At 37.6% G+C, this 15,219-nt stretch overlaps 1 protein-coding gene across 6 annotated transcripts; it reads left to right on the top strand.

The window, feature by feature from the left end:
• Positions 1-6,414: 6,414 nt before the first annotated feature.
• On the top strand, positions 6,415-13,720 carry LOC125475573 (ubinuclein-1-like). Of its 6 annotated transcripts, none has more exons than XM_048580540.1 (14): positions 6,415-6,906; positions 7,498-7,608; positions 7,723-7,815; positions 7,970-8,046; positions 8,563-8,633; positions 8,727-9,121; positions 9,847-9,946; positions 10,095-10,204; positions 10,354-10,440; positions 11,068-11,193; positions 12,205-12,342; positions 12,450-12,497; positions 12,804-12,905; positions 13,103-13,720. In XM_048580540.1, exons 1-14 carry the CDS (start codon positions 6,676-6,678, stop codon positions 13,559-13,561), a joined length of 2,148 nt encoding a protein of 715 aa, XP_048436497.1. In that variant the 5' UTR covers positions 6,415-6,675; the 3' UTR covers positions 13,562-13,720. The 6 variants fall into 6 exon arrangements, with proteins under 6 accessions (XP_048436497.1, XP_048436496.1, XP_048436495.1 ...); XM_048580539.1 differs by having other exon boundaries at positions 6,416-6,906; positions 8,521-8,633; XM_048580538.1 differs by having other exon boundaries at positions 6,416-6,906; positions 8,563-9,121.
• Positions 13,721-15,219: the final 1,499 nt, after the last annotated feature.

Below are 15,219 nucleotides of genomic sequence, written 5' to 3'. Positions count from 1 at the left end.
GACCTTCTTAGGCTCAATTGGAACCCATTGCATGGAATTGATCGGGTACCTGCACTAAAGAATCAAGAATATCAATAGAGAAACATGAGTGATTATCATTAGGAAATTTCATAGTTTCAGAAATATTGAAATCAATCACTTCCCCATCGAATTCCATCGTTAAAGTGCCTTTAAACACATCTATCTTTGTTCAGGCTGTCTTCATGAAGGGCCTCCCAAGAAGAATCGGCAAAGATGGAGCATGGCTAGTTTCTTCCATTTCAAGAACGTAGAAATCCGCCGGAAATATCAAATTATTTACCTGCACCAAGACATCTTCCAATACGCCCTTTGGATAGGCATTAGATCTATCGGCCAACTGAATAATTACACCATCTTGTTTTAACTCACCAAGATTCATAGATGCATAAATGGAATATGGCATGACATTAATAGAAGCACCTAGATCTAACATGCATTGTTCAAACTTAGTATTACCAATAACACACAGAATTGTAAAACTACCCGGATCTTTGCATTTAGGGGGTAATTTCCTTTGTAACACAGCAGAGACATTTTCACTTACTTGAACCACCTCTTTGTTTGAGATCCTTCTCCTTGTTGTACAAAGTTCTTTTAAAAACTTAGCATACCTCGGAACTTGCTTAATCGCATCAAGGAGCGGGATATTGACTTGAACTTTCCGAAAGGTCTCTAGAATGTCCTTCTCGGCTTCTTCCTTTTTTGATTGCCTAAACCTGCCAGGAAAGGGCACGTTTAGTGGAATAGAACTAGAAAAAGTCGAATTGGGACTTACCTTGGTGGTTTGGGATGGTTTAGGAGGACTAGATGAATTCGGCAAGGTTTGGTCATCGTTGGCCGTGGGCTTTGCTCCCTGTGCTTCTTCTTGCAACAACTTGTCCTCCTCGTCTTGACTTGATTTTGGTGGTTGTGAGGTGGTTCCAACTTCCTTGCCACTTCTTAAGGTGATTGCATTGGCGGTTTCAAAGCCACCATTTGGATTGACAATTGTTGAGCTTGGAAGCTTGCCTTGATCTCGGAATTGTCCCACAAACTCTGCAATCTGCCCTATTTGCTTCTCTAATTGGTCCACCCTTTGGTCTTGGTTTTGCATCGCCTTGTTTTGATTTTCTTGTCCCTGAGACAGACTAGTAAGTAACTTAAGAATTGTGGCATTATCTAAAGACGTACCTTGATGGTTTTGGCTGGATTGTGGTTGGTTTTGGTCTTGGCTGTGGGTTCTGGTGTAAAACCCCGGGGGTTGTTGTCTAAAGCCTCCTTGTTGTTGAGGTTGTTGGGGCTCCCTCCACTTGAAGTTTGGATGGTATCTCCAACCCGGATTGTATGTGTTGGAATATGGATCATTCCTTGGTTGATTGTGGCTTGGAAATCCAATGGCATTTGCACTCTCCCATCCCCCATTCTCAATCAATTGTGGGCACGTGTCTGTAGGGTGTCCTTGCATGGAACATACAACACAAGAAGCTACGGTTTTGACTTTTGGACCTTCCACCACCTGAGAAAGCAACGTAGTAAGGTTAGCCATTTGATTTTGAAGTTCGGTTATGGCACTTACCTCATTGACTTGGTGTTGCTGTGGGGGGTCTCTTTGTCCAACACCTTCGTATTGTTGTGCATTATGTGCTCGGTTGGCAATTAGAACTTTTGCAGCCCCCGGAGTTTTATCCACCAACGCACCTCCCGCTGAGGCATCAAGCATTTGGCGTTCCATGGGAAGGAGTCCTTCGTAGAAGTATTGAATGAGCAGCTCCTCCTTCATTTGATGCTGTGGACAAGAAGCAACAAGTGATTTAAAACGTTCATAATAAGAAGGAAACGATTCACCTTGATTTTGTTGGATACCACTAATCTGTTTCCTCAACAGAATGATTCTTGAAGTTGGGAAAAACTTCTCTAAGAAAGCTTTTTTCATACTATCCCAAGATGTAACCGTTCCGGGTGCTAATTCGAAAAGCCAATCCTTCGCTTTTTCCAAAAGTGAGAATGGAAAAGCCTTCATCATCAGAATGTTCCCGTCGACATTTATGGGTGTCATGCTCGAACAAACAACCTCGAACTCCTTGAGATGCTTATTGGGATCTTCCATGGAAAGCCCATGGTATTTCGGAATGTGGTGCAACAAGCTTGACTTCAACTCGAATTCATCGGTCTTGCCTTGGGCAGCCGCGGGGTATTGAATGCATAATGGTGCGGCATTGGCCAATCCCGAAGCAGAAAGCTCCTTGATTGTTCGGTTGTCTGCTGCCATGTCTTCTTCACCCACTGTTGTCTTGGGTTCTTCTTCAGATTCAGAAACGGACTCGGAGCTTTCACTTGATTCGCTAGGTTCTGAGTTCTTTCTCTTTCGTCTCAATTCTCGCTCGAAATCGGCGTTAAAGCTCGAGATATGTTCACGAATCAGATGAGAACTCCGAGTCATAAACTAGTACCTAAAACAAGAAACAAAACAAGATTAAGAATCTGGAATAAAATAAAAACAAAAGAAAATAAAACAATCCAAGAGATTAGCAAAGTTGCTAATCCCCGGCAACGGCGCCAAAATTTGATGTGAGAATTATACGCACACAAATTAAACCCTCTTTTTGTCAATTGTAGTAAGTATGTAAGTAGGGATCGTTCTGGACCGGGGATTATGAGGGATTGTTAATCACTTGGATTTGACTTCAAAAACGTAAAAACAAGTTTAAAACACTATTTGATGCGAAGAGTGCAAAACTAAAAATAAGAAAGATTAAGACTAAGACTTAAACAAAATATGGGAGGGGGGATTTAGGTTTGGACGAGATTAAACTAAAATGGATAGATTGCAAAGAAAACAAATTGTAAATACGAATTTGACAGAAATGAATGGATGGGAAGCTAGCTAAGGGGTTCATCTCCACACATGTTATACTTGCATACAAAACGATTTCTAATTTCTTTTCAATAAACCATGAATTCTCAACACCCCGGGTTAATTAGGTCCGCTTAAATTAACCGTAAAGTTTTCCTTAAGTTAATGAATTGGATGATTGCATACGACAACCCAAAGCATTCCCCACAAGTTCCCTACATGAATTGCATAATAGAGATACAAGCAAGAATCATTAAGTTCTTTGAAAACTATAAGTGTTGACGAGACATTCGTTACTATGATTGCATGAAACTTATGCCAAGAATTTATTTAACGCGATTGTTTATAAGCAACCTTCACTACTTGTGAATATAAGTTCATAACTAATAGGTGAAACTCACTTATATTCTAGCGTCATATTCATGCATGAAAATTAAGCGTGCACTCTCAATAAACATACATAAATAGGTTATCAATCAAATAGTTAAACAAATTGAATTCACAACTTATGAAACGCAATTAGAAGTAATCAAATCATATTGCAAGCATAAACATGTATTTCGAATCCCCCCCTAGCCAAGGGGGGTTTAGTTCCTCATACGTACAAGACAAAGAGAATTGAAATTAAACATTGGAATCGAGGAAAAGCAACACCTAAAAATTCCAACAACTCAAACTTGAATTGTATGAACGTTTAGGCACTCTTCTCCTCCTCTTCGTTGTAGCATAAGGTCTAAGGATAGTGTTTTGGAGGGATAGAAGTGTGGAATGGAGTGGGGAGTTATGGAAATGGAAGTGGAGGAGAGAATGATGCAGAAAATGGATGGGGAGCTCACGGCAACAAGGTTGCTTATTGTGTTGTGGTGTGTTGTGAATGAAATGAGATGTGTGAATTGAATGACAAATGAATGGGAATGCAAGGGTTTTTATAGGAGGAATGGAGGTGTATATGGCTGTTTGTTTATGATGCATGTGGCTAGTTAATGATGGAAAAACAGCTAGGAAAGCATGTGAAAGCTGGAATTGCATTGAAAGCCCACGGCAAGGAGTTTGGATGAGCTGGAAATGCATGTGAATGCTGGAATTGGGAGTGAAAGGCACGACATTGAGTTGGGAATGCATGATTAAATGTGCATGGCTGGAATGATGAAGAATAAAAGGTGCATGTGGGTTGGAAATGATGAAGGAAATGCATGTGAAGGGTTTGGGAATGCACGGCAAAGGAAGTGTGAGTGAATGATTGAATGTGCATGTGGGTGAATGTGAAGGGAATGCATGTGACTTGGCTGAAATGAAAGGGAATGCACAGCATGTGATGTTGTTGGTGTGTGAATGCATATGTTGAATTGTGGTGCAATGATGAATGCATGTGAATAGGTTGGAAAGTGGTGGATTATGCATGGCAAGGTGTGGAGAAAGAATGTGTGGCTGCATGGTTGTAGTTTAGGGTGTTGAATATGGATTTGCATGGCTTTTGAAGTGATTGTGGATTTTGGAATTGGAAGGAAATGCATGGCCTTGGGGTTGGTTTAAGAGAGAATGGGCTAGGCCCTTTGTTTTATGTCCAAAGTGCATACAAGGCCTTCAAATTCGTCTAACACTTTGGCTCCAATCATATGCTATCCATTCCAATCCCAATTTTGCTCCAAAATGCTCCAAAATGCATCTTTTTGCTTCCTTAGCCATATGAACCTAAAAACACACGAAAATGGCTTAAACTACTAAAACAACTATGAATTAACAACATAGATGCACGAAAACAAGCTAAGTAAGTCGCCTAAATATGCTCCTATCAGTTATGCGATTGTAAAAATGGAAATTATATATAAATAATCAAGAGATAACAAAAAAAAATCATTTATTTCTATTATGAGATGTTCATCTAGTAAAATTAAGGGTAGATCAACCTAGTATTCAACTTTTCTTAGAGTCATGTATGGGGAAGGAACTAAATTTTAGATGTATACATACATTAAAAAAAAATTAAAAATATTAGATCGGGCCACCTGGCATAATCTGGTGCATCTGATTTAAAAAAAAAAAAAAATTGGAAATCAAGGATCATAATTAATCCAAAAGTAAAAAAAATTATATTTTTTTTAAAACACACTAAATTTAAACAAATTAATTATTTTTTTAATTAATTATGCTTATTTGTAATGTTATGCTTGCTTTGTATTTAAAATTAAATTGTCAGAGTTAAATAGAGACTTTTATTTTCAAAGAATAAACTTACTAAGTACACACTTACGAGGCATACAAATAAAAAATATTTGTGAATAGTAATCGCCATTGCCCTTACCTGTCCTTTCTCTTCTTAAACGAGTGGACTTGCACAACTGTTTAGAGTGAACAGTAGAAGCAATTTCATTGCCATTGCATTACCCTTGCCCTAAAGCGGATGGAGATGCTCTAACGTATATGAGTACTATTATCGAGAAAGACTTATATGTTTATATGTAATGACTTTGCTGTCACGTGGCTTTTTTTTTTCTTTCTAATAATATATTGCTATGTAGAAGTTTTTTCTACATGACAATATATTACCGAATTGAGACCTCACGTGACAGTGAATCTGTTCCACGTAAATTGCTTTCTCTATTTTCCCACAGTCTAAGAAAATTGTGATTGCTAACCATTGATCTAATTGTTGTGAAAGAGAATAACTTCTTAGGATTGAATTAGGGATGTGGGGAATGTATGTTACTGGTCGTTACGGGTGATTGACCTAATACTCATTCGTTCTCTCTCTCTCTCTCTCTCTCTCTCGTAGTAGCTCCTTAGCACATGCCTATGCATGTGCTAATTGGCCTTTTATTCATTATGTTTATGTATTAGTATTAATTCTATCAAGTAACTACCCACGCAGTGGGTGCTTTGTTTGTAATCTTCAAAATGATGTAGTTTACCATTTTACCCTTATTAATTAAATTGTTTTGTTTTGAAATTCTTAATTAGGGAGGAGCATTTCTTGCCATTTTGAATGTTTCATCTTTTTTACCTTCTCACTTTATAAATATATATATATATATATATCTCCATTAATTCATGAAATCCTCTTTGTCAACTAAGTGTGAGAAGACTACTTAGTCTTCTATCACACAAAAAAATGATGGGCAATAATGTAATTTTACAGGTTCAAATTTTATTGTTTTTTATTGAAACCTCACCTACAAGTGATATTAAAATACTTCCAATAATAATAAAAAATAACCAAAAACAAAAACCTCCCCCTCCCCCAACCCTTTCCCTCTCTCCTTCTTATTTTCTTAAAAAAAAAATATGTTCATACACACCAAATATGTAAGCAAATGCTAGTATGTATGTATGTGTGTGTGTGTAGATTCACAACTCCCTCCAATTTATTACTTTTCCTACTCCAAAATTCCAAATAAGTAACACATGCATAGATCATTACAACACATCTGGGATTTAACGGATGCGATTTGTCTTTGGATAACCGAACGTTGGCAATCAGAGTTCATAGTATATCCGAGCCGGGTTCGGATCCGGTTTACACCATCACACCCGTCGGATCCTCTTCCCTCCCCCTTTCTTTCCTTTTCTCGCAACAAAAAACAAAAGCTAACCCAGAAAAATTTCCCAAGATCCAGTCGAGAAAATTCAGTTAAAATCCCGACCCCAAAAAGATTTCCTCTCTCTCTCTCACTATCCCGCCCAATTCCCGTCTCTTTCTCTCTCTAGAGTCAATTTTCTCTCTCTAGGGCTTACCTAGTCCCCAATGTTTCTCCCATCTTAATTTCTCCAAATTCTCGATCCCAATTCTGCCCTAGAATTCTCGACTGGCTTTCGCCACCCCAATGGAGGAAGAGAAGGGCGGCAGCGGCGAATCCTCCAGGCCTTCGTCCAAGTTTGTGAAAGCCGGTGACCGGCAAATGTTCACGGTGGATCTCCGGCCCGGCGAGACCACCATAGTCTCGTGGAGGAAGCTCATGAAGGACACGAACAAGGTCAATGGTGGGCCCCCGACCTCGGCACCGGAACCTCCTCCTGTCAACGCTCACCCTGCTCTCGAGTCTCGGATAGCTCCGGTGAGGCGCCCTAATTGAAAAGACTCTGACTTTTGTCAATTGCACATTGTGTTTGCTTTGCTGGGTGATTGGGTTTTGTGTTAATTTTCTGTTTGTTAATTGTGATTTGCTTGTTACATGCAGTTTATGTAACCTGATCGTTTGGCAATTGTGAAAATTGTTTGAGGATTATTGCATGAACGACTTACTCGTTCTAGTTTTGCTTTTAGGAGTTGTAACTTCTGTTCCGTTGTTTTGTGGATGCTTAGTTGCTGCTTTAGTCACTGAGAAACTCGTAGCTTGTTTTTGAAGTCTATGAGATTATGACGAGTCTAATATGGGTTGGGAATGTAGGTTCCGTTGTTGCATTCCAAGAATGCATTTTTACGAAACTAAGATGTTTATTTTCACTGCATCTTAATTCAATGGATTTAAGTTCGTATCATGAATGGCTATCAGATTTTATTGGGACGGTGGAGTGTTGATAGCGATTTGGTTTATAAAAGATATGCACAATCTGCATATGTACCCCTGAACATGCCGTTTCTTGGACAAGGAGTTGCTTTGGACCACATAGTATGATGGTTTCATTTTCTTAATTGTGCTTCACAGTTGTTTCAGGTCCAACAACCATCTGGAGATGAAGCAAAAGATGAAGGGAAAGATGAAGCTGCGCCAAATCGTTTTAGCGCTGTTATTGAGAAGATTGAACGCCTATATATGGTATTGTTATTTGTTTATTCATAAATAATGTCACTTTATGGTTCTTGCTATAAAACAGTTCTTCTTGTGTTACATAAAAATGTGTTGTTACAATTCCATTTAAATATATCTCAGGGTAAAGATAGTAGTGATGATGAAGGTCCAAATGATGTTCCTGATGATGATCAGTATGATACCGAAGACTCTTTTATTGATGATGCTGAGTTGGTAGTTATCTCTATCCAATTAATCTTTTTTTTTTTTCGCTTTTCAATATGTGATGGCCATTGTGTGGATTTAATTGGTGCCATTTTACTTGTTGAACTAACATTATTTTTATATTTATTGCTTTGATAATGTTCCTTCATTATGTGTTGTGCAGGATGAATATTTTGAAGTTGATAATTCAGCCATAAAACATGATGGATTCTTTGTAAACAGGGGAACGCTGGAGCGCATGTGAGTTTCTTTTAATCCTCACCTGATTATGTTTGTGTGTACTTCGATATATATGTAATTTTATTTATCTTAGTTCCGTGGTCTATACATACAAGACCTTAGATATTATTCACCCATTTCGTTGCATAGTTTATGGCCTATTGAAGTCTGGAATACAACAAGCCTTATGTTTAGTAGCTCATAAACGTGATGGTAAAATGATACATAGATACTATTTGAGGGAACTGATCTACCTGTAATTACAGGCTATAGTTATCCTATAGGTACTATTCTGTCCGCTCCCTGGCTGAACAGTGATATCAGCAGTTTCTATTTAAATAAAGTGGACATGGGAAGATATTTTTTGGGTTCACTTACATCAATAGAGGAATTGGGTTTGCCTAAGAAATGAAATTATTTTGAGTTTCATACATGGGTTTTTGACATTGTCGTGTTTTAATTAATTAATTTTTGACATTTTTTTCCTTTTATTAGTAATGTACCTGCTGCATTACCTAACCAACAACCAAAAAAAAGGCGAAGAAAAGAGGCTAAAGGACCTGGGGAAAATGATGACATTCATGTGCCAAATAAACACACAAAAGTTGGTAAGACAGCAGCAGCAAAGATTACACCAACACTTGTGAAGAATTCATCTACTCCTACTCAAACCATTACTGGAACCATTGAACACCGTGCAGATGTGAAATTTCAGAATCAGTTGAATGTTTCTGGACCTTCATCCACAAGGAAGTCTACTGAATCCAAAACAGTAATGGACCCTTCGTTTATGAAAGTGTCAGACGGAGATGCTTTTGTACTGCAAGCGGATGTGAAGGATATAGATAAGCAGAAGGCAGGAGTCCTCTTGTCCAAAGACTCAAGTAACAAATTTAAAGATGCAGGTGGATCATGTGATGGTTCATATCAGAGATACCATGACAAAAGTGCTTATGCACAAACCAAACACCAATCTGGGAGAGCATCAAGTAATGTTGATGAGTTGGAATCATTGGTTCGGGCCAAACATAAAAATGGGATTCGTGAGATTCCGGACCTTAATCTCTCAGATGGAAAGTACTCTCTTCCAACAACTGTGAGTATTATTGTGTACTAATGTTTTTCTTGTTATTGTATTGTTAATTTGGTATACATCATAAAATGTGCTAGAAGATGTCGAGGGGTGTCATATGAGTACACAAGTAGACGTAGAGAAAGACAAAAATCTAAGAGGAGCTAAAAGAAACTGGAGTGGAGTCTAGGCACTTGGATAAGTGTGTCCGTGCAAAGAAGGTTAAGGGTGTTTGTTTAGTGCTTTTGTTGTTGATTACATGTTAGGAACCTCCTTTGGAGTGAATATTCATTAAACCAAGTAACAAGGAGGTTAATTGCTGTTATTGTCTTTTGCAAATCGCAAAAGTCTTAGAAAGGTGGACTTGTGAATCTTTATGCTTTATACTCCATTCATTCTTTAAGAATTGAGTTTGTTTCCAATCAGGCATGGCATGGACTTTCTGGTTTATTAGTTTCTTTAGACAGTGTAGATGTGTTAGGTAAAAAATTGCTTGTACTAGCCTCATGTTTGCCTGCTTGTACTCAAGGCTTCATCATCTTCCATGTACCCCCAGTCCAGTTCTTGTTTGTACTCATATGTATACAAACACTGAACATTATAGTCTTGTTTGTTGAAGGTATTAGAAATTTGAGAATATCCTTAAAGGTCGTCTTTGTTCCTAATGGATCATCATGTGCATATATCTTAATTTGTACTTTTGTTCTCAATGATGGTAGATTTGATTTCAAACATTTAACATTCTGCAGAAATCTTCACATGTGCACAAAAAGGATGGCTCTAGTATGAAGTCCAAAAGTTCAATGCTTGAAAAGGCTATTAGGGAGTTAGAGAAGATGGTAGCTGAATGTAAGTTTTATTATTTTTCTGACATTTTTGTCTTATTATTTGTTCTAAGTGATACATTGGGTTTGTTCCAGTTCTCTCTCTAGTCTTTTTTTTGATGATGATTTGAGGAAACTGCTTCAGTAATCTTTTATTCTGTGTGCGCTTGCAGCTAGGCCACCTGCTGCGGATAATCAAGAGGGAGATAATTCATCCCAAGCAATTAAAAGGAGATTACCTAGAGAACTAAAGATGAAACTTGCTAAAGTTGCTAGACTAGCGGTATTTAAACTAGCTATTTTGACTGTAACTGTTTAACTCTGTGGTGTTGTGCTTTATTTGAATTGTTGTATTCATAATATTCAAGACATACATGCATCTCAACTTGAAACCTGTAATAAATTTAATTATAAATGCTCTTTTTGTTGCAGCAGGCTAGCCATGGGAAAATAACAAAAGAGTTACTTAACCGGCTTATGAGTATTCTTGGTCACTTAATACAGCTCAGAACATTAAAGGTATTACAGTTTGTTTTGAAGAAAACACTGGCTCTCCAATACTTGTTCGTTAATTTTCCCATTGTCAACTATAGGTCATTTCACGTGCAGGACCTGAACTCAAAAGTTATGTTTGCCTATTGTTCTGGAACTTAGTGAGAAAAACGCTGTAGTTTGATAAACATATGAACCATCCATACTTAATTATTACTTTAGTGATGATTCCAGAAGCCAGCATCACTATCATGAATTCTAGGTTATGTTTCCATTATCGTTGAGCATTGGCTCTTTTATCATTTGAGGATTTGGATAATTTATAAGGTCACCATAAATTAGTTTCTGTTACAAAAGGAAATCTAATGACAATAACAGTAAAAATATAAAATAAAATAAAAAAATAAAAAAAAATAATAGCATGGATAATTTTTTAGTAACTGTTTAAGGGTAATTGTTTCTTTTTATATAAGTGATGTTCTTATGCTCGCTATGGATGACTAATCTGAACAAGATATAACATATACACAGTAATGCTGCTCATAATGAGAATGCAGTTGTTTTTATTTCTTTTAGCTGTTAAGTATCTTGGCTTCTTGTTTATGAAGAAAATTGATTTGCTATTTATGCTTGTGCAATGTGTTTTTCCTGCAGAGAAACTTAAAGGTCATGATTAGTATGGGTATTTCAGCAAAAAAGGAGAAAGATGAGAGGTTTCAACATGTAAAGAAGGAAGTTATAGATATGATTAAGATAAAGGCCCCATCCTTGGAATCCAAGGTATGTGTTGCAGGTCCTTGCTGCGGTATGGTGTTTAATACGCTGTGTTCTTTTCCTGGGTAAAAGTATTGGAATAACCATATTGACTATGGTCATTGTTAAAAGATATATTGGTGTCTGGATGGTATGAAGTCATGTATGGAATTTTTTCTTGCTAAAAGTGGTCATCATGTCTTTCACTCAGTGTTTTAAAAAACGAGCCTTGAGGCACGCCTAGGCGGCTGTGGAGGCAGGGCAGTGATGAAAACGCCTCTGCCCAGCGGCAGTAGGCTTAAACTTGCCTAGACATGGTCGAGGCACGCCTGAGGCGTGCAGCTTAGGCATTTTTTTTTAAGGTTAGGGTTTCTCACTTACAGTGAAGAAATTTTTTATTTGATTGTTGATTATTCTTCTATAATGTTTGATTTCGACTCTGTTGTTGATTATATTTTATATGTATAATATATATTAACAATTTTAGGTCCCATGAGGCTATTGCCTCATGCCTCAAGGCTGTTGCCTAGGCGGGGCTATCCATGAAATGCCTTGGCTTAGCCTTCGCCTTTTAAAACATTATGGACATTGGTTCAGTTAGCATTCCCCTTGTTCAGGGGGCCATTTGTTGTGCTAGTTCAGATGACATTCTGTCTTGGTGCTCAATTTTCTTCTCTACATTCGTTGTGTTTACCTGGATTCCCCAGCTTACTTTTATTGGCTCGTTGCTAATTTGTCCTTATTGCTTTTCCTACATTACTTGCTCTCATCCTTTCTTCATTGGTACTTATTGAAAAATGAAAGTGGATTTTCAATAACTCGTGTTTTAAGTACCGCCTTATGTGGAAGGTATTTCATATTTGTTTCGCTGTGAGAAGATGCTGAACAAAGTGTTTTTAATTCGCCTCTCCCCCACCCCCTTCTCATAATGGTATCACATCACAGTAACAAGAATAACCTTTTTTGTATGTCAAATAAGTAATTAGAATAACCTTTGTGCATGGCTCTAATGCAAAACGCAAACTGTGTTTTTCTCAGGCATTGGAACAACAAGCTGGAGCATCAGATGATTTTCAAGAAACTGCTTCTGGAACAAAAGAGCTTTCGAAAAGAAAATTTAGCATGGATGCTGCATTGGAGGACAAGATTTGTGACCTCTATGACCTTTATGTTGACGTACTAACCCAAGCTTTCAATTTCGTATTGGAAATTTTGTTCCTTTATATTGCAGATAACTTCATTTTTTGTTGTCTTATTCCTTGGTATATATTTCTTGGTTCTAGGGGCTGGATGAAGATGCAGGTCCGCAAATAAGAAAGCTGTATGCCGAGGTGCTTCACCTTTTCGGGGTTTATCCCCCTGTTTTGTGATATGTGACATGATGAGAAATACTAGGACTAGGATTTGATGCTTCTTAATGGTGTATTTTGGCGTTTCCACTTAGATCGTATATGCCTTCAATGAGTCCTTCAAAGGAACCTTTAACCAGTGATGGCATGTTTCTCAAAATCTACTTTTATGAAGATTTTGTATTCACTTAAATTCATTTAGTTTTATTGATTGTATTCTATTGTTGTTGCTTGGACTTCAGTTGTTTTGTGGATATTTCCTGACTTATTTAGTCTTATGTGATTCAGCTAGCGGCATTGTGGCCTAATGGTTTCATGGACAATCATGGGATCAAACGCGCAATTTGTAGGTCAAAAGAGAGAAGGAGGGAGCGATACAGCCGAAATAAAGTGCGTAAAGTTGCACTCTCTCAACTTATGGTCCGGATTTTTTATGAGCCAATTTCGGAATTAACATCAGTCTGCTGGGTTTTAGTCTTTATTGTAATGTATCTTGCATATGGGTTTCAATTCCGCATCATCTGATATAACTTTCATGGAAGTAGGTATTTATCTCGGCCATTTGTTTGCCAAATTTTTTTCTTCAGGAGCAGGAGAAAATTAGGAGGAAAAAGATGTTGACACCACGAACAGAAGAGACTATTCGAGTTGAGAGGTCAATTACCCAGCAACTATTAATGCAAGAGAGAATGGCAACTGAACAAAACAGTCAGAGCCCGACAAACAAGCCGACATCTGGTACAACAGCAGCCTTGGGGGTACCTGGTCCAATAAACGGTCCTAGCTTTGACAGACTTAAACAAGAGAAGCTCAAGGGAAGTTCAAGCAGTTCCGCAGACGACACACGGGTTGGAGACGGTGCATTGACGAAGAAGAAGACGAAGAGGAAGCCAGAACAAGAATTGGATGAAAGTCGTATCCGCCCGGAGAAATTACCTTCTCAGTCGGGGGAGGAAAGGCACAAGTCCTTAAAGCCGGCGGCCGGGCCGCCCCATAAATCGAACCTCCAGTCCACAGTTGTTCCAAGTGTGGAGCAGTCTAGCTGACATAATATATAGCAGACTAATTAGAAAATTTACTGCATGGTTGGTGCCCTATGATATGATATGATGGATCTGAGATTTGCCCTTTAAATAGAGTGCAAAAAGCTGTGTTTTTACTTTTAATTTTGCAATCTAGTTTTCTACTGTTCTTTCTTTTTCCAATTTTTGGTCCCATCGTTCGGTAAATATAAATTCAAATCGTTAATTTTCCTTTTAATTAGCTAACCATTTGTAGGATTTGCTTTGCCTACCTTGGATGGAAATGAAAATGATTCTAATTCTCAACTTTTCATGCGTTCGCTAAAAGGGATGTGCTATCCACATCCTAGTTTATTTCTTACACACCTTCTTAATTTGCAGTTGTTGGATCGATTGAATTAAAAAAGATCAAATGACAGAAATTAACAAAGTGTTTGTGAGAAATAAAAAAGGGATGTGTGGATAGCACTCCCCTATTTTGTTTCCAACAGTCTTAGCATTTCAGGCCCAAGACCAAGTTCACACCTAACACGGTCCTTTGGACCCAATCTGAATGGTCGAAGACAAATCAATTATAACAAGTTTAGAGTGAAACCGAATCATAAATGACCCATCTTTAATCCAAAATAAGACCCAAAAATAGTTAATTCTTTTCAACTTAAACTCTCCTTCTCCCCAACAACCGCCCAACATTTGAAACTCACTGGACTCCCCACAGCATGTTAAAAACTTAGGCGAAGTTGGTTCAGATTTTCCCAGTCAGTATGACAGAAAAGATGTGGTGCTTGCTTCCTTCGGGTTGTGTTCAGAGTCCTTGCACAATACTCGACTTCATACTTCATTCCCCAAAGTCATTTTCAAATTTGGTGAGTTTGGAAAATGGAACTCTAGAAATAGTGTTTAAGGTTAATTATGCATGTTCATTGATGAAATTAGTTTAAATTGGTGGACATATGTGGATGTTTTGGGAAATTTGGGTGTGGTGTTGGGTTTTGAAGTGTTGTTGACGGGTTGTGTGTAGGGGTTAAGTCGTTCAGTTTTGTTTTGTTGTTATATTGTTGAGTTGAGATTGATTTGTGTTGATGAAATCTTCATTCCCCAAAGTCAATTTGAAATTGGTGAGTTTGGAAATTTGAAACCTAGAATAAATGCTATTTCCGTTAAATTTGATTAATTAATTTAGTGTTTAAGGTTAATAATGCATGTTCGTTGATGAAATTATTCGAAATTGGTGGATATATGTGAAAATTTTATGAAATTTGGGTGGATGTGGGTTTATGAAGTGTTTTTAACAGGATATGTATAGGCGCTATGTTGTTCACTTTTGTTTTGTTTAAGTTATACTGTTGAGTTAAGATTGATTTTTGTTGATGAAATGTTCTTTAATCTTTTGAATTAACTTGATATTACTTAAGTCATGATGCTTTGTTCAAGGTAGACATATGGTTATGAAAACTTGTTGACATGTTGTTTAAGTGTATACATTGTTGACTTTGGTTGTGTAAGGGTAAATTTTGTTGAATTTGGTTATGTTGAATGCTTGTATTGTTCTATGTACACAAGTTGGCAACTCATGGGGTTCAATTAGCAACAAAAGAAGAGTATTCGTATAGGAGAAGTATTAACAACCTATCCCAAGCCTCTCATGTGCTAGGAGCACTGTTCTAAAAATACGGCGCTAG

This window comes from the organism of the source record quoted next, unplaced genomic scaffold (assembly GCF_019419815.1).
Source record: "Pyrus x bretschneideri cultivar Hongxiangsu unplaced genomic scaffold, Pyrus_bretschneideri_v1 Contig15, whole genome shotgun sequence".
Classification (NCBI taxonomy): domain Eukaryota; kingdom Viridiplantae; phylum Streptophyta; class Magnoliopsida; order Rosales; family Rosaceae; genus Pyrus; species Pyrus x bretschneideri.
Note: the sequence above shows the minus strand (reverse complement) of the source record. Positions and strands in the feature narration are given on the sequence as shown.